Source organism: Protopterus annectens, chromosome 11.part0 (assembly GCF_019279795.1).
Source record: "Protopterus annectens isolate FY-2018-M chromosome 11.part0, PAN1.0, whole genome shotgun sequence".
NCBI lineage: Eukaryota > Metazoa > Chordata > Ceratodontiformes > Protopteridae > Protopterus > Protopterus annectens.
This window is the reverse complement of record NC_056745.1, coordinates 1,432,202,055-1,432,224,009: the sequence shown is the minus strand read 5'-3', so window position 1 is coordinate 1,432,224,009 and position 21,955 is coordinate 1,432,202,055. Positions and strand designations below refer to the sequence as shown.

At 42.0% G+C, this 21,955-nt stretch overlaps 1 protein-coding gene across 7 annotated transcripts in view; it reads left to right on the top strand.

Moving 5' to 3' along the window:
- LOC122815888 (ankyrin repeat domain-containing protein 26-like) overlaps positions 1-21,955 on the top strand; it is a 2,190,206-nt gene that overhangs the window by 543,995 nt on the left and 1,624,256 nt on the right. For all 7 annotated transcript variants that reach the window (XM_044088730.1, XM_044088728.1, XM_044088731.1 and 4 more), the window contains exon 13: positions 15,072-15,174. In XM_044088730.1, the coding sequence (XP_043944665.1) occupies positions 15,072-15,174 (103 nt within the window). The remainder of the gene's footprint in view (positions 1-15,071; positions 15,175-21,955) is intronic.

Below are 21,955 nucleotides of genomic sequence, written 5' to 3'. Positions count from 1 at the left end.
AATTTGAGAATTTGGCGCCTTAGAAGTTATATAAGGCGGAAGTTACACTTTAATGGTGTTCTGAAGAGGCCCACTTGATACGGGTGAAAGCGCTTAACCGATTATTGTGTCTCAGTCCGTAGTTTTTGATGTTATTATGTTTTATATTCACCTTGCACGTCAGTTTGTATTTTAAGATGCTATGGTTGTTTTGATGCCTCAACTCGAACTTTACAGTTAATAAAGTTCCAGTTCTTTTAGAATTTGTGTGGCAAAATGCTTTCGGCGTTTGAGTGGATTGCTTTTTTTATATCGCTCTATTTTTTAAGTGACGGGACGAGTGTCTGCTGGATGAGAGGTGTGAGGACACTTATTGGTACTCCGTAAAAAGAAAAAAATTGACAAAAGAAGTGAGTGACTATATGCGTACATCAACCTGTGTCATATGGTCTGTGGCTGATGACTCCACTGAGGCCCTAGTGCAGCCTTTGGACTGTCAGTTTGCTCCTCTGGCACCTTCTTGTATGACCCCCTTAGAGGCCACTATGGCCCAGGAGCCTCTCACATCCAACCAGACTGTTCATCTGGCCAGTTCAGCCAGGAAAGGAAAGGTGCTGATTATCCTATCAGATGGCAAGGAAGGTGTACATCAAGTTTTTGTGAGGGAAGACATTGGCAGATCACTCATGAAGGTCAGACCTATGGCTTCAGCTGTGAAGATCATACATCATACATCTGGATACTCTCAGAAAATACACTCAGAAGACAAAGCATTTGTTTTCACCTGATCCCTCCTTCTCAGAAGTGAAGTCAGGAGGACTGGCTTAATTCTACCCAACAATTGTTCAAAGCCATTTGGTCTTTTCAGCCCTCCTTTCCTGCTACTACTACTTCTTCTTCCACACCTATTAAGTGAAAGAGAGATGTCTTGGTGGAAATCACTGTTACAGTATTCCTAACATTTGGATTGTCATTGCTGACATCTGGGCAAGGGTACCAGATACCTTCTCGAGGTCGTATGTTCGACATGTGACCTCATCTCATATGTGTTGAGGTATATATACATATGTACGAGCATGGATCCTCAGACTATCTCACTGCCAACCTGAATGTAGGTCATACATCCATCAGACTAATCATAGTTTTGCCATTGGTCCCTTTGCTTCAATCATTTATCCAGATAAATGCCCCATTGGGGAACCTTCCTTTTTACTTATACTATTTTGTTGAAAGTTGTTAGATGTCAGTGGGGGGGTGTAGGTGGGAGTGCAGCAGCAGATTCTGTACAAGCACTTACATATCAAGTGTTTCTTTTGCTGAGGCCCAGAACACAATCAAAAAGCTGTCAATTGTTTATTCCCAAAACCCTTGGGTTGAGGCTTTCCTCTTTCAACACCTTTGTAGAAACTCTGCATCTAACACTTGACCTCATCCAAGATGGCTGAGCCCACATCTTCGTATATCCCTCTTCCCCAAAAAAAAAAAATGTTAGAGGCCCAGAATGGATCCGCAGTCCAACGTATCAGATTCCGACTACCCACTGAGTTTCCAGAACCTGTGGTATGCCAGAATACCTCTCAGTTGCCCACTGCCAGCACCCTGTTGGAGGCTGATATGGCTTCTGAGACCTTGCAGACTGCTAATACTTTAGATGAAGCACTACTCATCATTTCCGAGGCGCCTCACAGCACCCCTCAAGTTTTAGTTAGGGAAGAGATCTCATGTTATTTAGTAGAAGTTAGACAGGGTTCCAAACCTCCACATTTTATCTAGGAGGACATCACACCTAAAAAGAAAAAAACGAAGACCAGGCATGTGGCCTCTCCCTCAGCAGCTAGAGAAAAGGAGTACATAGATTTCACTCAGGAGTTGTTCTAAGCTATCACGTCTTTGAAACCTCCTGTCTTTGAGTCTCCACAACCACAGACTACTCCTCAAAAACCTGCTTTGGTTTCCTCGTCTTCTGAAGAGGAACATGACTATAATTCTAACCATTATCTAGATTATTCCTCTAAGCTGCATTCTCATGGACAAATCTGTTCAGATGAAGAGAACTCTGTTGTCACCGAATTCCCCTATTGATGCAGCTTCCTTTGGAGAGACTATCTAGCACATGATGAAACATTTTGAGTGGCAATCCACTCTGATCTCTGATGTTCAGAAGAGGTATTACAGCCTAATAGAAATAGGTACCCCTGCCCCTTCCCTAGTCCCTCCTGTCCTTGAGGCTTTCCAGGATGCCTTTCAGTCCACCTCTTCTGCACCTGATTCCAAACCACCAGCTCCTGAAAGACAAGTTTTACAAAGTGCCTGATGACCTGAAATAACTATACAAGAATCCTGTGGCAGACATTTCTGCAGTATCTCTCTCTCTTAGGATAAGTTATCTAAGCTTCTGCCCAGTGCTAATGCCCTACCTAGAGGCAAAGACAATAGGACTATGGATAGATGAGGAAAGAAGGTTTGCACCTCTGCTACCATTGCTTTTAGTGGATTGCCATTCAAAATGTTTCATCATGGACCTCATTAACAGAGACATTGGCAACCTGCAAACACTCGACCCCACACAGTTTGGCGTTGTCAAGGGGAGGTCATGTCTGTTAAATCTGGTTGACTTCTTTGAGACAGTCACCAAAGCCATGGATGAGGGGAAGATGGTGCACACCACCTACCTTGACCTGGCCAAAGCCTTTAACACTATTTCCCACTTGGGCATAATAGATAAACTCTCTCAACTGGGCATCAATCCATATGTTACCAGATGGGTAGCAAACTGGCTCACTGATGGAACCCACTTAATCAAAATAGGGGAAGCCACCTCAAGCAATAGACCAGTAATGAGCAGTGCACCCCAGGAATCGGTCTTGGGGCCTCTGTTATTCGGGATATACTTCTCTGAGGTGCAGGCCAAAACCAATGCACTATGGCTGACCAAGTTTGCTGATGACTGCAAGCTGGGTACGGTCATCAATTCCCCAAGTGATGTGGACGTTCTCCAAGAGGGTCTCACCCAAATGACTGGTGCCAGAAACATGGCCTCAAGCTGAATGCTAAAAAATGCATCATCATCCCCCTTTGGGGAGAGTGACGTCCCCACATATTATCTGATTAATAACATCATAAGCAAGCAATCAGTTGTGAGGGATTTGGGCATCCAGGTTGATAGCAACCTGACTTTTGACCACCATGTTGCTTCTGTTGTACGGAAAGCTTTGTACATGGCCCACCTCATAAGCAAGTGCATCTCATCCAGGGACAAGGAGGTCATAACATCCCTGTATTCTTCCATTATAAGGCCAATTATTGAGTACAACGCCCCCTTCGGCATGTACCTTGCAAAGCACATGCAGCAGCTGGAGAGACCACAGAGGTTCCTCATCAGAAGAATCCAGGGCCTCAAGCATCTGCCCTACATAGATAGACTAAAAGCCCTTGTCCCTCTACTCAGTTTCATACACACTCCTCAGAGGTAACTTCTGTCTGGCATACAAAGCAATCTCAGACCCCACCTTGATGGGACTGCTGCATATCCGCAAGTCAGGCTTCACTCAAGTAACCTGCACGGGCAACCTCAGCCTGGTCTGTGACATCAATAGGTCTTGTTGGCAGGACAGATGTGCCCCAGAGACTCCCCCTTCTGTGGAATTAGACTCCCTCTCCACATCAACCAGAGTACCTCATTATCCCTTTTCAAGCACAACCTGGGTAACAGGATGGGAAACAGAAAATACATCCCTGGGATTCCACCTGTGTCCCTGCTGGACAGGGGCTTTGGGTGCAGACTTGGCTAAACATGGGCTAAACTCTTAGCTAGGCTTATAATGGCCTCAGGGCCAGTAGCCTAGTAATTTCCTATGAACTGCCAGCCTCTAATGATAAAGTACTTGATCTCTGTCTTGCAGTCCTTAAACAAAGTTATGCTGGATCTTCCTACAGCAAAGTCAAAGCAACAAATTCAGAGCCTACTGTCCCAGGCCACTCAAATAGCAGGACACAGCATTAAGCAGTTCCGATGCTATAGATGCCTCTTCTAGGGCAGCTGCCACTGCATTTGTTATTTGCAGATATGCATGACTTCACAGTCAACCCATCCCTGAGGATTTCAAATTAAAACTTTTAGACTCTCCCTTGGACAAAGACTTACTGTGTGGTCTTCTGCAAGACCAAGGTAAGGTTATAAATGACTGCAGGCAGAATCTACTCTCTTCATTTCCTAGATACCATAGGAACTACCCATCTAAATCTACATCCTTCCTCTTCCTCAGAAGGGATCCTAGGACATGTCAGAAATAAAGAACACCCCCCCCCACAGGAAAGGTACTCTGATAAACCCCATAGGGAACCTCCAGTCGGGTGTCCTTCCTTTGGAAGCAGAAATTTCTGACTACCTTTGCAACGCCCCTGCCCTCAGCACTGTTACTCTTCTTTCCCAAAGACTGTTACTCTTCCTGGCCAAGTGGGAATCTGTTACCACAGACAAGTGGGTCCTGTCCATCAAGGATAGTTATGCCATGTAGTGGGAAACTGTTCCCCCTCTGAAAGGCATTAATCCAACTTCCTTACAACCAAATTTCCCTTCTTGCCCCCATTACTCAAGACCTCTTGAATCAGGGCACCATCAAGCAATTCCCAAAGGACTAGAAAAGGATTTTACTCCTGGATTTTTGTATTCCCAAGGAAAGAAGGGCAGTGGAGCCCCATCCTAGACCTCTCTGTCCTAAACAGTTAACTTGAAGGTACCATCTTTCAAAATGCTTTGTCTTCACACTCTTCTGCCTTTCACCCCCCCCCCCAAGCTTTCTTAGTATCACTATATCTGAAGGATGTCTACTTGCACATACCTATTTATCCTCCTTGCAGGAGATGCCTCAGGTTTTCTTCTGGCTCCTTGATCTTTCAAATTTCTTCTCTGCCTTTTGGTCTTTTCACAGCTGCAAGGGTGTTCACAAAGTGTCCACCTCGAGTAGTAGCTTTCTGTCTCACTCAGTAAATCTGAATTTTCCCCTACCTGTATGACTTGTTGATCCAGGCCGTCTCTCCAGAAGTTTTTCTATAGTATCAACACTTCACCCTATAACTTCTGGCAGATGTGATTTTTCTATAAAATACAAAAAAATCCCATATGGCCGCTACACAGGGCCTGGTTTTCCTGGGCTGCAGACTGGGCACAAAGAAAATGCATGCCCTCCTCCCCCAGGAGAAAATTCACAGTCTGTCCAATTTTTTTCAAACTCTCTCTTCTGCAACCCATTGTTCAGTAAGGGAGATGCTAAGAGCTTTGGGCTTCATAGCAGCCACCATCTGTATGGCCAGACTTCACATGCGGAAAACCCAAAAGTATCTGAAATCTGTGAGGTCCCAGCACTGTAACCCATTGGACACTCTGATTCTCCTCCTTGCTTGCCTCTAAAATGAGCTGGTTTGATGGAAGGGACAGGTCATTTCCAACCCAGGGCTGCCATTCACACAACCTCCTCCTCTTCAACAGATTCACACTAATACCTTGGATGAGGCATGGAGGGATTTCGACAGGATCACACCAAGTGCAGGACAAATGACAACCTCATTTCCTGAAGGAACATATCAATTTGAAGGAAATAAGGGCTCTTCTACAAGATCTACAGACCTTCACCCACATTTGGAAACCTGTGCCACTCGTAGTGTACACTGACAACACCACAGTCATGTAATACATAAACTGGGCGGCACCAAGTCTTACCAATTGTACAGGTTAAATGGACTTCACCCTCACAGCTACATGCATCCCTTCTCAGGACTGTGTGCTAGCAGTCTCCCTAAGCTACTCCCTGGTGGACCCTTATGAATGAATTTTAAGCAGAGAGGTTTTTCAGAGGATCACGCTTCAGTGGGGCACTCAGATTGACCTCTTTGCATCACCAACCAACCATCAGCTCCCTCAGTTCTGTACTAGTTATCCTTGTCCCACAGCCTGGAGGACAGATAACCTTTTCCTTCCACTGGACAGGGAAGTTCCTCCTTCCTTTTCCTCCTCTACCTTTTCTTCCAAAATTCTTCTCAAGGTACAAAAGGAAACACCTAGATTCATTTTATTGACACTTTTTTTGGCTGAGGCAGCATTGCTTTCTCTTGGTTTTTCACCTAACAAAGGTAAATTACAGGAAAATATGTCTACAAGTGGACATAACTCAACATAAAGGTTTGCTGCTCCAACCAAATCTTCCATCTCTCAGCCTGACTCTATGGATGATAGGATTTTAATTCTTCAAAGACACCTGTTCTCTAAGAGATTGTTCAAGTTCTACAAAGAACCAGGAAAACCCCCTACAAGAAAATCTTACACAGCTAAATGGAAAAGGTTTTCCTGTTAGTGCTGCAAACATACCTGAACCCAGTCTTATCACATGTTCCTGCTGTATTACAGTATCTCTGTGAAACTACCTCTTCATTCAGGTTTGGCCTGCTCTTCTATAAAAGCTCAACTGCCAGCTATCAGTGTCTGCCTCCCTCTAGCCCTCCATTTATGGCTAGAGGTAGAGGTCAAGCTTTTCCTCAGAGGAGTCATCCATCTTAACCCACCAAATAAATCCATCTCTCCCCCTTAGGATCTTCATTTTGTGGTAGAAAAGCCTTCACTGCTTCTTTTTGGGCCAGCATCTTCCGCTTCTCTAAAATTCTGTATTTGGAAAATTATCCTTCTCTTGGTTCTCACCTCTGCTAGGAGAGTTTGAGTTACAGTCTCTCGTGACCGTTCCCTCTTTTCTTATTTTTCATGAAGACAGGGTGACTCTCAAGGGTAATCCACCCTTCATGCTTAAGTTATTGAATGAGCTGTCCCTCAATCAGGCTATTCACCTACCCACTTTCTTTCCCAATCCCCAAAATGGGGTTGGGGGGATCTTATATTATCTGGACATAAAAAGCAACTCAGATTTTATCTGGACAAAATTAAATCCTTCAGAAAGACTGGTCAGCTGTTTGTACCTTTTATGAGCCTTTAGCTGGTCTTGAAACAAACTATTGCAACATGGATATCTAAGGCTATCTCTTTCTGCTGCTCATGGTATGGTAATATCTTGTTTTCCTGCCTGAAAGTACATTCCATTAGGGCAGTGGCTTTCTCAGGGTTTTTCATCAATGAGTAGATTCCAGGTCTACCTTGGAGGCCGCCACTTGGTCCTATGTACACACCATTACCAAACACTACAAAATTGATGCTTTCTCAAGGTCCAGGGCTGCCTTTGCTAAGTCCTGTCCAGACTGCTGGACAACTCTTCTGCTCAGTAGTCAACCACCCTTCCTTCCTCCTGTCAGCTCTGGGAGTCACCCATATGTCAAGAATACTGCAACAATGATTTCAGTCAGGACATAGTACAGTTGTGTAAGAACTTACCATAATTGCAAATATCCTACTGATCACTGTTGCAGTAGTCCCTCCATCCCTCCACCCCCTCTTCTCTACCTCACTTCAATTTTCCTTTTCTTCTCCCCCCCCCTTTGCTTTTCTCTGCTCTGTTACATGGGAATGTGTAAGTTTTCTTACCTATTCAAGCTATACCCCTCCTAACTGACCAGTGTCCATCTGTCAGTAGTCTTAGGCCACTGGCTTAAAGATAGAATCTACACTTTTATGTCCATCTTTATACCCCAAGGCATAGAAGTTGAAGTCATGCATCGGGCATATGACCTCGGGAAGGTAAAGCTTTGGTACCCTGGCCAGACATCAGCTGTGACAACCCATATGTTAGGAATACTACAACACTGATCAGTAGGACATCTACTGTTATGGTAAGTTCTTACACAACTGTACTTTCCTTTAAGTATGTTTTTCATATTCTTTTCCCTGTTGGTTATGAGTCTGAGGCAGACGATACCCCATCTTTGGACTCCTGAAATGAGGAAATTTCCTTCAGTTACATCATAGCAAAAATTAAATACTTTTTTCAGATGGGAGGAGAAACAAGTGTTTGACTCATAGAAGAGGGATTATGAACTTCTGTATGGACTCCTTGAGCCTGTAGGTGCCTTTTCAGTGTTGCAGGACTTTAAAGGATGCATTCTCAGCTGCATTTTGTTACAGATTCCCAACCTCCTGCTGCCAAGAAGCCTGACAGGTTTTATAGGGTCGCTGATACCCATGAGCACCATTATAAAAACCTTTCTGCTGACCCTGTCAGTTTGTAAAACATATGAAATTCTGGATGGTCATGGTACTGTCTGTTCTGCTTCTATTGAGGAAGGATGAGTGGGTGTGCTCTGTACTTCTCCAGGATGCCTACTACCACATCAAGATTCAAAGGCAATCCAGGAGATTCCTCCTTCTATGGGTGGGAACCAGTCACTACCAATTCGGGGAACTGCTGTTTGGCCTCGGCACAGCCCCTCTGGTGTTCACCAAGATTATGGCAGTAGTAGCAGCTCGTCTATGACTGCAGGGGATCCAAATCTTTCCATATCTAGATGATTGGCTCCTAACTGCTACCTCCAGGGATCTACTACTACAGCACCGAGCTTTTCTACTCAGTCTTGCAGATCAATTAGGGATAACAATCAATCATATGACAAGCAAATTGCCACCCACACAACACAAAGAATTCATTGGATGTCAGATAGATACAGTTCACCAACTGCCAAACTTCCAATTGTTAGTATCCAATCATTAAGACTGGTAGCTTTTCAATTTGTTCAGCATCCTTGCCCACAGGCAAGACTGATTCTTCATCTGTTAGGTCTAATGTCTTCTGCCCATTACCTTAGTACCATTAGCAAGAAGCCACATGAGAGTGCTGCAGTGGATAGTATCCATCCAGTGGTCACAGAGTGTTCAGCCTGTGCACACCAGTATCTGTCTCACTCAAGTATGTAGAAACCATATAAGATGGTGGGTAACTTCTCCATCAGTGGTAGAAGGAAGACCTTTCTGCCCACCTGTTACTCAGGCCGCAGTAACTGTGGATGCTTCCCTTCTGGGGGGGTGGGTATTTTGCATGAACACACTTCAAGGGACTTGGTCACTAGCAGAGGCCATACTTCACGTCAGTGTCTTGGAGATGAGGACAGTTCTGCTAGAGTTGCAGGCATTTCAGGACTCCCTGCCCAAGGGTGTGATTTTCATTGACCTGGACAATATGTCTGCAATGTGATACATCAACAAACAAAGCAGAACACATTCTTATCCTTTTCGCTGGGAGGCCGCGCAAGTCTGGCAGTGTGTGATGTCTTCCCATCATTTTCTAGTGGGAATACACATCTCTCTCTAGGATGTTGACTATACTAGCGGACAAACCAAGCAGGTGTATCCTATTACCTGATTCAAACAGATAGTAGTAACAGAGATATTCAGCCACCGGAGCCAACCTTGTTGTGACCCCTTTGCATCATATGTGAACAACAAGTGCAACAGTTCGTTTGTTGTTATCACTCCACAGGGTCCGTCTCCACTGATTCCTCTTCTGACATAATCCTTACAGAAAGCCATGAGGTGCAAGACAATGGCGATTCTCATTTCTCCATTTTGGCCCAGGCTGATTTGATTCCCCTTCCTTTGGCCTTACTTGCTGCACCTACCTTGAGTGCTGGGTCCCATTTTGGATCTTCTGAGTGACCCATCCAGAATGCCGCTACTGGGTCTTTGTCACCCTGGAATTAACTGCATGGTTTCCTCACATTTTAATGATAGCCTGAGACTGCAGGCTGTCTTCCCTGGTAATCCATGTAATATCCTTTTCAAGGAAAGAATCAACAAAAACAAATTTACAAAAACAAGTGGAAGTGATTTTCCTTTTGGGTATATTCTAGAGGATTAGATCCTTTTTCAGACCCACCTTCCATTGATAATGGAATTTCTTTCAGACCTTTTTTGACAGGGTTCCATTTACTCTACTATAAAGGTTCAGATAGCTGCCATTTATAATTTTCACACAGGATGTAATGATTTCATCTTTTGCTTTGCTTAGGATAATCTAATGCCTTCTTTAAAAGAACCTTTTTAAGACCTCTCATTTCCGATCCAGTCCCTGCATGGGAGATCACATTGTTACTTCAGTCATGGGCTCAAAAATCCTTTGAACCTGGAGCTTCAACCGACTTACAGTTCCTTCTTGGAAGACCATTTTTCTGCTTGTCATTACCCGTGAAGATGGAAGCCACCCATTCTCAACTTCCACAAAGACAGAGTATCTAGAACAAACCCTTCATTTCTCCCAAAGGTATCATCTGAAACTAATTTGAATCAATATAATGACTTACCTGTGTTTTTTCCAAACTACTCAACCAAAGGTGAACACATACTTCATATCTTAGATGTTCACAGACTGCTACGATTTTACCTACATCTTACTAAAGATATCAAAAAGTCAGGCAACCTGTTTGTCTCCTTTTCCAAAACAAAAATAAGACAATATTTATCAAAAGTTAGACTTGCTAAGTGGCTGGCAGACTGCATTTACTTTGTTTATAAAATTCTAGGATTGCATTTTAAGGCTCACTTCACTAGAGCAGTGGCTACTTCTACAGCTTTTGAAAAAAGAGTCTCTACTAGTGACATCTGCGCAACAGTGACCTGGTCATCATTTCACACCTTTGTATCAGATAAGCTGGATTTGTGATCTAGAGTTTGTGCTTCCTTTGGCTCTACCATTCTCAGTAATGTCCATCCTTGAGTCCACCCAGATTCTTTTAGGCAGCTTAGGAATCGGACGAAAATAGACAACATCATACAAAAGTTATGTATGTACCACAACAATAGATCTGTGTTGTCTGATTTACATCTGGTTTAGCATGCCTCCCTATTTCCCCATTCCAGATTGCCATTTGCTTCTTTTGGGGCTTGGACAGACCTTGACTAAGACCATGTCTGTTTGTTCCACATCAATTTTCCAGTGTGTGTGGAACATTTTTACATTATTACTCTATTCCATAAAATTTGATTCATGTGATTAGAATAGTAAGTAAACTCAATCCAAGGTAAGTCGAACAGGAGGAGGAGGGAATTGTGGGTAAGGGAGGAGTCAGAGCTCTAAGATCTAGAGCTCTGGTAGAAGATGGCGAGGTCAGATCTGATTAGATCCGACAACACAAAAGTTGAACTGGATTAAAATGAGACCACACTTATCTGCCATTATGGTAAGTGGATGTCTTTTGTTTGGTTTAGCCCAAGTTGCATGCCCCCATTTTGTGTATTGGCACACCTAGCTGCAGCCCACAGATTTGCTGAAGACACCAAAGCAACTTTTATAAATTCATTCTTGTTTGCCCCTGATGCTGAAACTCGCATAGAGAACACAAATAAAGAGGGTAAAATTCTCAGAGTTGGTGATCCCTTTTCTAGGTTGCAAAAAAGTCCATTTCAGTTGTGGTTTTAAATGGTCAACAGCAAAAAACGAGCAGTTTGGGAGAAACCAAGGGTGCTGTGGAACTTCCAGAAGAATCATCCCCCCTGAGGAAGGGGAGACCAGCAATAACAGGGTAGCTGAAATCCACGTTTGGATGGTCAAGAATGGAATCCCTGAGGCCTCCCCTGACTGTCCCACTGTACACTGATTTGTTCATCTGTCCCTCCTTCTTCCTGTATGGCTCAAAATCACTCACAATAGGTGAATAAGGACAGTGATGAACAGATGTTGTACAGTTCCCTTACAGACCTGTCTCCATTGCCCTGTATCTCACCCTGTTAAAAAGTTGTGCTGAGAAGTTGATACTAGACCTCATAGTAAAAGGAAAAAAAATCTAAGAGTTCCCACCAGATCAGAAAGGATTACTGTGTTACTTCATGCTACTTGTGCCAAATATAAGTACAGACCTGTTTTACGTTTTGGCAGCCCAAACACTTATATTCTCAGGGAAGATTTTCACATGGTCATAGTGCAGTCTGTCATAAGGAGAGTGAATGTACTCTTTGGATATCCATGATGCATCCCTCCACATTGGGATAGCTAGTAAGTTCAGAAGGTATCTTTTCTCCTGGTAGGAGCCAATCATTAGGAATTCAGTACCTTTACATCTCATCTTACCATAACACTCAAGGCATTCAGCAGGTGTTTGTAGTTGAAGTAAAACCAGTGACTGCAAGGGCAGGTGTGATTACTATTTTTTGGCTGCTCCATCTCCAAGCAGTCTGATCTCTACTTAAGAGTCTCTTACTGGGCTCTTTCAGTGGTTTGCAGTCACAGTGAATACAGCAAACTATCTGTTGGAGTCCAGATCATCTACTCGTGTTCATAGGCTGGGGTCTGAACATAGTTTTTCAGAATTTGTTTACCCTCAGAAAGAAACCCATTTCTCAAGTGTTTGTTTCACAGCTCATTTAGTTGCAGTCTGCTATGGCCCATCTTTGCTCAGAACCGTAAAGTTGATGGCAGTGGCAATCCAGATAATATCCTTCAGCTCTATCTATCACATGATTGTTAACGAGGACGCTGCGTGCATAATGGTTACAGATATAAGACTCAGTCTGAGCAAATGAAGATCTACAGAGTCTGCAGTTCTCATATGTAATAGTTGAGGCATCAGAATGTCTTGATGCTTTAACAGTTCCTGTGCCTTCCATTTTAGTCTGTGTCATCTCCTGAATTTAAATACACCTTCTAAAAATGCTGTTCCTTGTGGTCATAACATCAGCTAAGAGGATTTCTGAGTGGCAAGCTCTGTCAATCAACCTCCTTTACTTTATCTTTCATAAAAATAGGATAGCCATTAAAAAAAGAATAGGGTATCCATGCAAACAAATCCTCCTTTTATGCCTAAGATAGCTATTGAAAGTAAACTTAGCCAATTGTTTTTCTTTCCAAGCTACCTTTTTACCAGAAGAAAATACCTTTTACATTATATGAATGTATGTAGACCGTTTATATTTTATGTTGCTAGAACTAAATATTTTAGAAAAAAAAATCATGTTCATTTCCTTTTGTTACAAAAAATTTGAAAGTAAAGTGTCCACAGTGGCCTTGGGTAAATGGCTAACAGACTGCACTGAGTTTTGCTATGAATATTAAGTATCTGGCCTCTATTTCAAGGAGATGTTGTAGCAGAGCTGCTTCTGCTTCATAAATCTTTTTCTGTAATGTGGCCTTGCATGTTTGTGCTGCATCTACATGACCCTCACTGAATACCTTCACAAGACAGTACACTATAATTTAGATGTGGCATCCAAGTCTGAGTCTTCTTTGAGGGCCACAGTACTCTGTATGTTCCCATGAGGAACACTTAACTGGAGACTCTGTCTTGCTCTTGACAATGTTGGACCTCCTCAGACCAAGTGTGACAACTGAAGTGATGGGAAAGAGTAGTGGAAGCTAGGTTAAGAAGGGACGTGATGATTAGTGATCAACAGTATGGTTTCATGCCGGGAAAGAGTGCTACAGATGCGATTTTTGCTCTGAGTATGTTGATGGAGAAGTACAGAGGAGGTCAGAAGGAGTTGCATTGTGTTTTTGTAGACTTGGAGAAAGCATATAACAGGGTGGCTAGAGAGGAATTGTGGTATTGCATGAGGAAGTCGGAAGTGTCAGAAAAGTATGTAAGAGTGGTACAGGATATGTACGAGGGTAGTGTGACAGAGGTGAGGTCTGCAATGGGAGTGACGGATGCATTTAAGGTGGAGGTGGGATTACATCAAGGATCAGCTCTGAGCCCTTTCTTATTTGCAATGGTGATGGACAGGTTGACAGATGAGATCAGACAGGAGTCCCCGTAGACTATGATGTTTTCAGATGACATTGTGATCTGTAGTGAAAGTAGGGAACAGTTGGAGGAGACCCTGGAGAGATGGAGATATGCTCTAGAGAGAAGAGGAATGAAGGTCAGCAGGACTAAGACAGAATATATGTGTGTGAATGAGAGGGAGGATAGAGGAATGGTGGGGACACAAGGAGTAGAGGTGGCAAAGGTGGATGAGTTTAAATACTTGGGATCAATAGTTCAGAGTAATGGTGAGTGTGGAAGAGAGGTGAAGAGGAGAGTACAGGCAGGATGGATTGGGTGGAGAAGAGTGTCAGGAGTGATTTGTGACAGACGAGTACCAGTAAGAGTGAAAGGGAAGGTCTACAAGAGGGTAGTGAGACCAGCTATGTTATATGAGTCAGAGACAGTGGCATTGACAAAAAGGCAGGAGTCAGAGCTGGATGTGGCAGAGTTAAAGATGTTAAGATTTGCACTGGGTGTGACGAGGGTGGACAGGATCAGGAATAAGTATATTAGAGGGTCAGCCCAGGTTGGAATGTTTGGAGACAAAGCCAGAGAGGCAAGATTACGTTGGTTTGGACATGTGCAGAGGAGGGATGCTGAGTATATTGGGAAAAAGATGCTAAGGATGAAGCTGCCAGGTAACAGGAAAAGAGGAAGGCCTAAGATAAGGTTTATGGATGTGGTGAGAGAGGACATGCAGGTGGTTGGTGTGACAGAGCAAGATGCAGAGGACAGGAAGAAATGGAAACAGATGATCCGCTGTAGCGACCCCTAACAGGAACAGCCGAAAGAAGATGATGAGTAGAGTTGGATAGGGGTTGGGAGTTGGTGTATTGGTTAAAGTGTTTACCTGACAGACACCAGGTACAGGCTTGATTCTCATCTTTGAAATGGAAATTTACTGGGCGTAAAATGGCCTACAAGGGCAACTTGCCTATGAACGTTTCTGGATGAAAAACTCCATTAGATTTAACATACTCCTTCTCCTTCTGCCTCATCTCTGCTGACTTGGTCTGAAGACTTGTGTTTAGCGTAATCTGCTGTAGGCAGGATACCACTGATCTGGAGAGGAAAATCCAAGTAATTCATTGAGTAAATGGAACACACTTGTTAGCTTGAAAAGCTCTTGCAACGCGTACTGGCTTTGGTCCTGCTGTCTGTTAATGAGGATGGATCTGTGCATCCAGATCTATCATTATCGTAAGTAATAACTTTTATCTACAGTCAGAAACTGAAAAAAAGTGTTTTTTCTTTAACTCCATGACTGGAGTTATGAATAGTGACAACGAAAGTACAGGCCTCAACAGCAGTTTGTGGACAGTTCTATCTAGCACATGCTTTTTTAAAGTGAAATTGTGACTTAATTTTTTTTTCTAGTAACCTTATAATTTTTTTAGTATATTCATTTCTGATTTCAACTTTTGAACTAGCCTGCTTCTGAAAGTCCACGGAAATCACCAGCTTCAAACATATCCTCTCCATTTGCTGGAACTGCTTCAAAAATGCATAATATTTTTGAGGAGGAACAAGAAGGTAAGAATCTGACTCATTTGAAGTGTGATTTAGTAGCCCTTCATGGATTTACTCTTTTCCTGTTTTTGTTGCTGAATCTCCTTAAACAGCAGTGATGGGTACTTAAGAATGTGCTTATTACTGGGCATATTTCGGTTAGTGTGAAGTTTGCATTTTATGTGGCTAACAGCTTTGAATTAAGTTTATTCCTGACTTCAAGTCTATGTACTTTCTACCTTGATAGGACTTCCAATGTATTTCCGTGTATATTAACTGTGTTAATTGAATTGTTAATTGGAATATGTCCATGTAGTTTGTCTTGAGTCTGAGTTAAATATTGCTGTGTAAATGTTTTAAGTCATTTAGTGTACAGTAGAGTTTGACTGTGTATGATACCTTATTTATTGTGATCTTGAGAGTTTTTTTTTTTTATCTATTTCCTTCCAGTAAACCCACTGGATAAAGTTTCCCTTTTCAGGAGCACCCTGGCAACAGTGTCTGGTTAAATTACTGAGATTGTTGTTTGTTGTTTCGGCTTTTCCCGGTTAGGGGTCGCCACAGCGGAACTCCGGTCCGCCAATGATTGGCAGTAGATTTTTATGGTGCCGAGTTGCCAGCCCGACGCCCAACCTTCAGCAAAGGCACGCCCATTCACGCATGTCTTTTGGAGGCCACTCGACCACGGGGAGGACATGCAGACTGCACACAGAAGGCACTCCAGCTGAGAATCGAACAGGAGAACCTCTTGCTGTGAGGCGACAATGCTACCACTGTACCACCGCAGTTAAATTACTGAGATTAAAAGTTTTTATTGGTGTTTCTGAGTCCCGAATGCATTTTGTATTTTGCTGGTGTTGTTGCTGTTGACTCAGTTTACTGGCTTCATGGAGCCTATTTTCCTTGGTTAAATTACTAGCTGAGAATTGCATAGTAGGCAAATGGCAGTGGAAAGGAATCAAACCCTATACCCATGACCTCCAGTAGCAGCTCATTGTCAGTTTAGGGCCTTAATCCTGTAATCATTCTTAGCTGCCAAAAAATTGTCAGCTTTGTGCCTACTCTCTAGTCTGCTTTACAGTGTTAACGCGCAGTGCACCCACATGCCGACTGCACAGGAGACTCTGCAACACCTGTGTCATATTAACATCATACTGTCTTCTCACAGGTTCAGCCAATGCACTTCATGGGCTTCAGGCTAACCTGCTAGCCTTCTGGTCTGTATAAAGTGGTGCTTTTTTTTTTGGTGGGTATGTCCACTCCCTCCTCCAGGATAGCATAGCTAGTGATTGGCTCCTGACTGCTACCCTCCCAGCTGGCTGTTTGGATTCTAGGTTAGCTGTTCGAAGCCCAGTCACAATCATGCTAGTCAGAAAAACAGCCTGTATGACAATGGAGATGGCAGCTTTACAGGATAATTTGTGAATGAGCAGTTCTAGTTCATGTTTAAGGTTTAAGCTCATAATGTCGTCTCTGTCTGTTGCCTACCCGCTTTTTTCTGTTCATCTGATCATCTCACAGCCTGCAGTGATAGTTTATTTTTATAATGAAATGGGTGTCATGTTGAGATGTAAGGTTAAACTGAAGGCATGAAATCAGTTTTATTAAATGGGGTGTTTTTTAGGCCTGAGGAGATCAAAAAAATGAATGAAGTTGAAATAGTGTTTAGAGAACAGTTGACCAGCTGTAATCTTTTCCCATCCATAGACTGAAGGAATATGAAAGACTCCGTCATGTAATGACACTGTGTAGTATGCTAAACAAGTAGCAGTAATGTGCTTTGTCCTTTTTTGTAAGTGTATGTGGATTGTATAACATTTTCTTGCTGTGACATTTAGAAATGAATCAGTTTTTTGCTTCTTCAATTTTGCCCATCAGTGTCTGTTCCTTCAGTTTCTGCTTTTTTTTCTGTTTTTGTCCCATGCATAAGTTAATGTTTAATGCTAAGGGAGATGCACAAACACATACTACGACTGTGTGGTATTCTTTTTTTTAAAACAAGAAACATCTTTATTAAATGATCATGTATGACATAGGCAGTCATACAGATATGTAAATGAAAACAAACCATATTGACATAATTTTATTTGCAAGCATTATACATCACAAACAATATTGACATTACTTTAGTTGCAAACATTATACATCAGTTATAATCTATCCAGTCATTGTCACTCAAATATTACATAGGTCATTCGAATCCTGCCTTCTATTAAACCTTGTTCCTTCTCTGCATGTATTGTTCCTACACTTCCAATTTTTCCTATGTAATTTGCTTCTACCTTTTTTTCTAAAGATCCCAAGTCCAGTTGTTTTATCTTTGTTACTATAGTCACTACTTCTAGGAAAGTTGGTTTAGTCTTTGATTTCCAGTTTCTAGTTATTGGTTTTTTGGCAGCCACCATAATTAGGCACTGCAAGGCCTTACTGTGTCTAGGCAATTCTAATTCTGTATCATAGCTCAAAAAAAGCATTTCCTTAGTTACACTGACTTGCTTACCCAGTATTTCTGACAGAGTAGTCTGCGGGGAATCTTTAAAGTCTGACAGCTCATTACTCCCTTAGAAAATATGTTCCCAATTACCCCTTTCTTCCACATCAAAACACCCCCATCATTTGCTGTGTACCTATGGAAAAGTCCTTTGAAGTCTATCTTGGGTATAAAAGTACCTATGTCAACACTTCCAAGCAAAGATCCTAAATTTTCTACATTTTGTTGCATATTTGGGAGACAAACATATATCTCCCCATTTTTTCTTTGTGAATTGCTTATCCAAACTCTCTTCCTAATCATTTCTAACATCCTGTGATTCGTATAGTTATCATGCAATATTGTGTATGCTCTACTAACTATTTTTTGGGTTCCTGTTATTTAATCGACCGTCGTAAATGTCGAGTCTTGGAAGATCGAATGGGGAAGTTCGAAAAATAGAAATGTTGAAGCCGCGGAAATTCGAATTCTTTCCCAGGGAAAGAATTTGGTTGGCTGTTTCTGCAGCTTCGACATTTTCTGCACTGTGGTGCAAAAGTTACGGATCGGGTGTGTGTGAGTGTGACGGACGTCGGGGTTAGGGTGCGGGTAAGGTAAGTGTGCGAAAGTGACGGACATTGGGGTTAGGGCGCGGGTAATGTAAGTGTGCGATAGTGACGGACTTTAGGGTTAGGGCGTGGGTAAGGTAAGTGTGCAATAGTGACTGACCTTAGGGTTAGGTCTTGGGTTAAGGTTAGTGCATAGATAGTTGTGTATGTAAGGTGTAATGTAGGTTTATTAGGTGTTTGGTGTGCTTGTGTTGTGTGTGTGTTTTTCGGAACAGCAAATTTTTTTCCCTGGGAAAAAAATTCGCTGTTCTAGGGTTTTGTTGTCATATTTCGAACTTCCAAATTCGAACATATGGTGTCTCAAATTTTGGAAGTACGATTATATGACATAGACCCTATTTTTTTAACAGCAGCTTCTGCTCCAGATTCTACTAAAAACTCTACCAGTGCTGATCTTTTGCTTAGGATTCCCATATTTTTTTTTTGCCTATACTCTGATATAAATCCTTGATAGAGAAAGCATTCTCTATTCTGCAGTCCAAAGCATTATTGGTCTCTTTCCATTCTATTACCTTTCCCTCTAATTATTTGCTCCCAATACCTTGGTTCTTTTGTCAGTTTTCTCCAATAAATTCTAGGCCCTTTTGCCTGTTGTATGTATCTCTAATAACAGTCATCCCTATCAGCAGAATCTCCTTTCTCCATTCCAGTATTGGCTTAGTTCTTAGAATACTTTCTGCTACTTTATAAATATAATATTCTGCATAGTTATTGTTATTCTCCTTAAGGATCTGCATCCAAAATCCCAGTCTCTCCTTGTTTCATGAGTTTTCTCACTGTTTCTTCATCATCCGTTTCCATCCCTGAATTATAGGTTTCTGCTTGTACTATGTATAGGAGGAGCCTTAACTGTGTAGCTCTGAAATGCCCCTTCGTATTGAGGAATCCCAAACTCCCTTGTTCAGTCTGAAGAATCAGCTTATCCCACTTCACTCTTCAGCTCTTTATTAATTGCTATCCACAACTTCTCTTCTGGTTGATAAAAAATATGCCTTACCTATGTATAAAACTAAGGGACTAAAAACATTTTATCTACTTGTATCGTGCTATCCATATGCATATAACAGAGCTTCCAATTTCTCAGTTTTTTGTATTATCTTTTGTTTAGTCTCTTCCCACATATCCATAGCTGCCATCCTTTTTAATCTATACTCCTAAGTACTTCATTTTATCATGTCCCCTTAAATATGGATATTGCTGAACCAATTCATCTGTGGGTACATAATTTACAGCTATTGCCTTTGTTTTAGCTTCATTAATTTTGTATCCTGAAAAGATCTGACACTGCCTCAAAATGTTCTAGAACACTGAAAATTAATTTTCTGGTTTTATCAGGTATAAAATAATGTCATCTGCAAACAGAAACAGTTTTTCCTGACTACCATACCAATTATATCTCTGAATTTCCGAGTCTCGTATTTTCTTTGCCAGTGGTTCTAAATGTAGTGCAAATAACAAAGGGGAAAGAGGACACCCCTGCCTGGTTCCTCTGCTCAAACAGAAATTATCAGAGAGGAACCCACCCAATTTAATTTTTTTTCACTTCCTATCCCTCATATATCCTTGTAATCAAACTTATAATTTTGTCAGGGATGCTTCTGCTGTCCTGCTCATAAACCTCCAGCTCTCTCTGTCAGATGCTTTCTCTGTATCAAGACCCACCAACAGTGGTATTTTCCTACATTCAGCTTCCCTCTGAATCATCAGTGTTCTGTTAATATTGTTAAATGTTTGCCTCCCCTCCACAAAACCACATTGATTCACGTCTATCAATCTTGGCATCATCTTTGCCATTCTTTTATCCTTTATAGAAATAAACACTTTATAATCATGGTTTAGTATTGAAATGGGCTTGTATGAAGCTGGATGTGATGGATCTTTACCCTCTTTAGGTATTACTGTTACCACTGCTTTCTTCCAGGAAGTTGGTGCTTCTCCTCCTCTTAAAATACTGTTAAACAAACCTTCCAGATCTCTATCAGTTTTTTCCCTCCTAGCTTCCAAACTTCCACAGGAATTCCTTGTATTCCTGGGGACTTTCCTGTAGACTGGATGTACATCACCATTTTATCTCAACTCCTCCTATCCTACTAGTAATTGGGTCTCGCATACCTCTAACTTTGGCATGCATAATTCCTCCATAAACATTTCCATTTGTACCTTTTCTTGATCTGTAGGTTTAAGGTGGAGGTGGGATTACATCAAGGATCAGCTCTGAGCCCTTTTTTATTTGCAGTGGTGATGAACAGGTTGATAGACAAGATCAGGCAGGAGTCCCCATGGACTATGATGTTTGCAGATGACATTGTGATCTGTAGTGAGAGTAGGGAACCAGGTGGAGGAGACCCCGGAGAGACGGAGATATGCTCTAGAGAATAGAGGAATGAAGGTCAGCAGGACTAAGACAGAATATATGTGTGTGAATGAAAGGAAGGATAGAAGAATGGTGAGGATGCAAGGAGTAGAGGTGGCAAAGGTGGATGAGTTTAAATACTTGGGATCAGTAGTTCAGAGTAATGGTGAGTGTGGAAGAGAGGTGAAGACGAGAGTACAGGCAACATGGATTGGGCGGAGAAGAGTGTCAGGAGTGATTTGTGACAGATGAGTACCAGTAAGAGTGAAAGGGAAGGTCTGCAAGAGGGTAGTGAGACCAGCTATGTTATATGGGTTGGAGACAGTGGCATTGACAAAAAGGCAGGAGTTAGAGCTGGATGTGGCAGAGTTAAAGATGTTAAGATTTGCACTGGGTGTGACGAGAGTGGACAGGATTAGGAGTAAGTATATTAGAGGGTCAGCCCAGGTTGGAAGGTTTGGAGAAAAAGCCAGAGAGGCAAGATTACGTTGGTTTGGACATGTGCTGAGGAGGGATGCTGAGTATATTGGGAAAAAGATGCTAAGGATGAAGCTACCAGGTAACAGGAAAAGAGGAAGGCCTAAGATAAGGTTTATGGATGTGGTGAGAGAGGACATGCAGGTGGTTGGTGTGACAGAGCAAGATGCAGAAGACAGGAAGAAATGGAAACAGATGATCCACTGTGGCGCCCCCTAATGGGAACACCTGAAAGAAGATAATGACCTTTTCTTGATGACTCTGTCAACACGCGGACTTATTTAATAACTTGTTTGTTTTACTAGTTCATTGTTTTTTACATTCGTTGACCTTTTCTTGATCTCTGTATTACTCTACTTTATGCAGACTTCCATAAAATTTTCAAAATATTTCTAGTATCTCTATAGGATTGCATGTTATCTTCCTTGTTATAGGCTCCCTAAGCTTCTCAACAGTCCTTTCTACTTTATGTTGCCTGAGCCAGTGCATTAAAAGTTTTTGTGCTCTGGCATTATCATTAAAAAAAACAGTTTTCTTAACAGCAGTCTATCTAAACGTATGCATATTATCAAGGAAATACTTTATTTTCTGCGTATCACTCTGCAGTTAATCCTCTTCTTGTTCTGTGAGATTCCCCTTATTCTGCAATACTTTAACATTTGTCAGTCCCCCTAAATAATACCTGTTGCTTCTTAACCATATCTCTCTTTCTTTTATTTTCACCCTGTTTTTAAACTCCACATTTTAATTTTATCCCACTCCCAAGCTATATTTCTGCCTTCTCTAATAACTCCCAAAATAATTTCCCACCCATTCCTTAAATTCCTCTCTTTTCAACAAATAGGTAGGAAAGCGCCAGTGTCTCATTTTTATTTC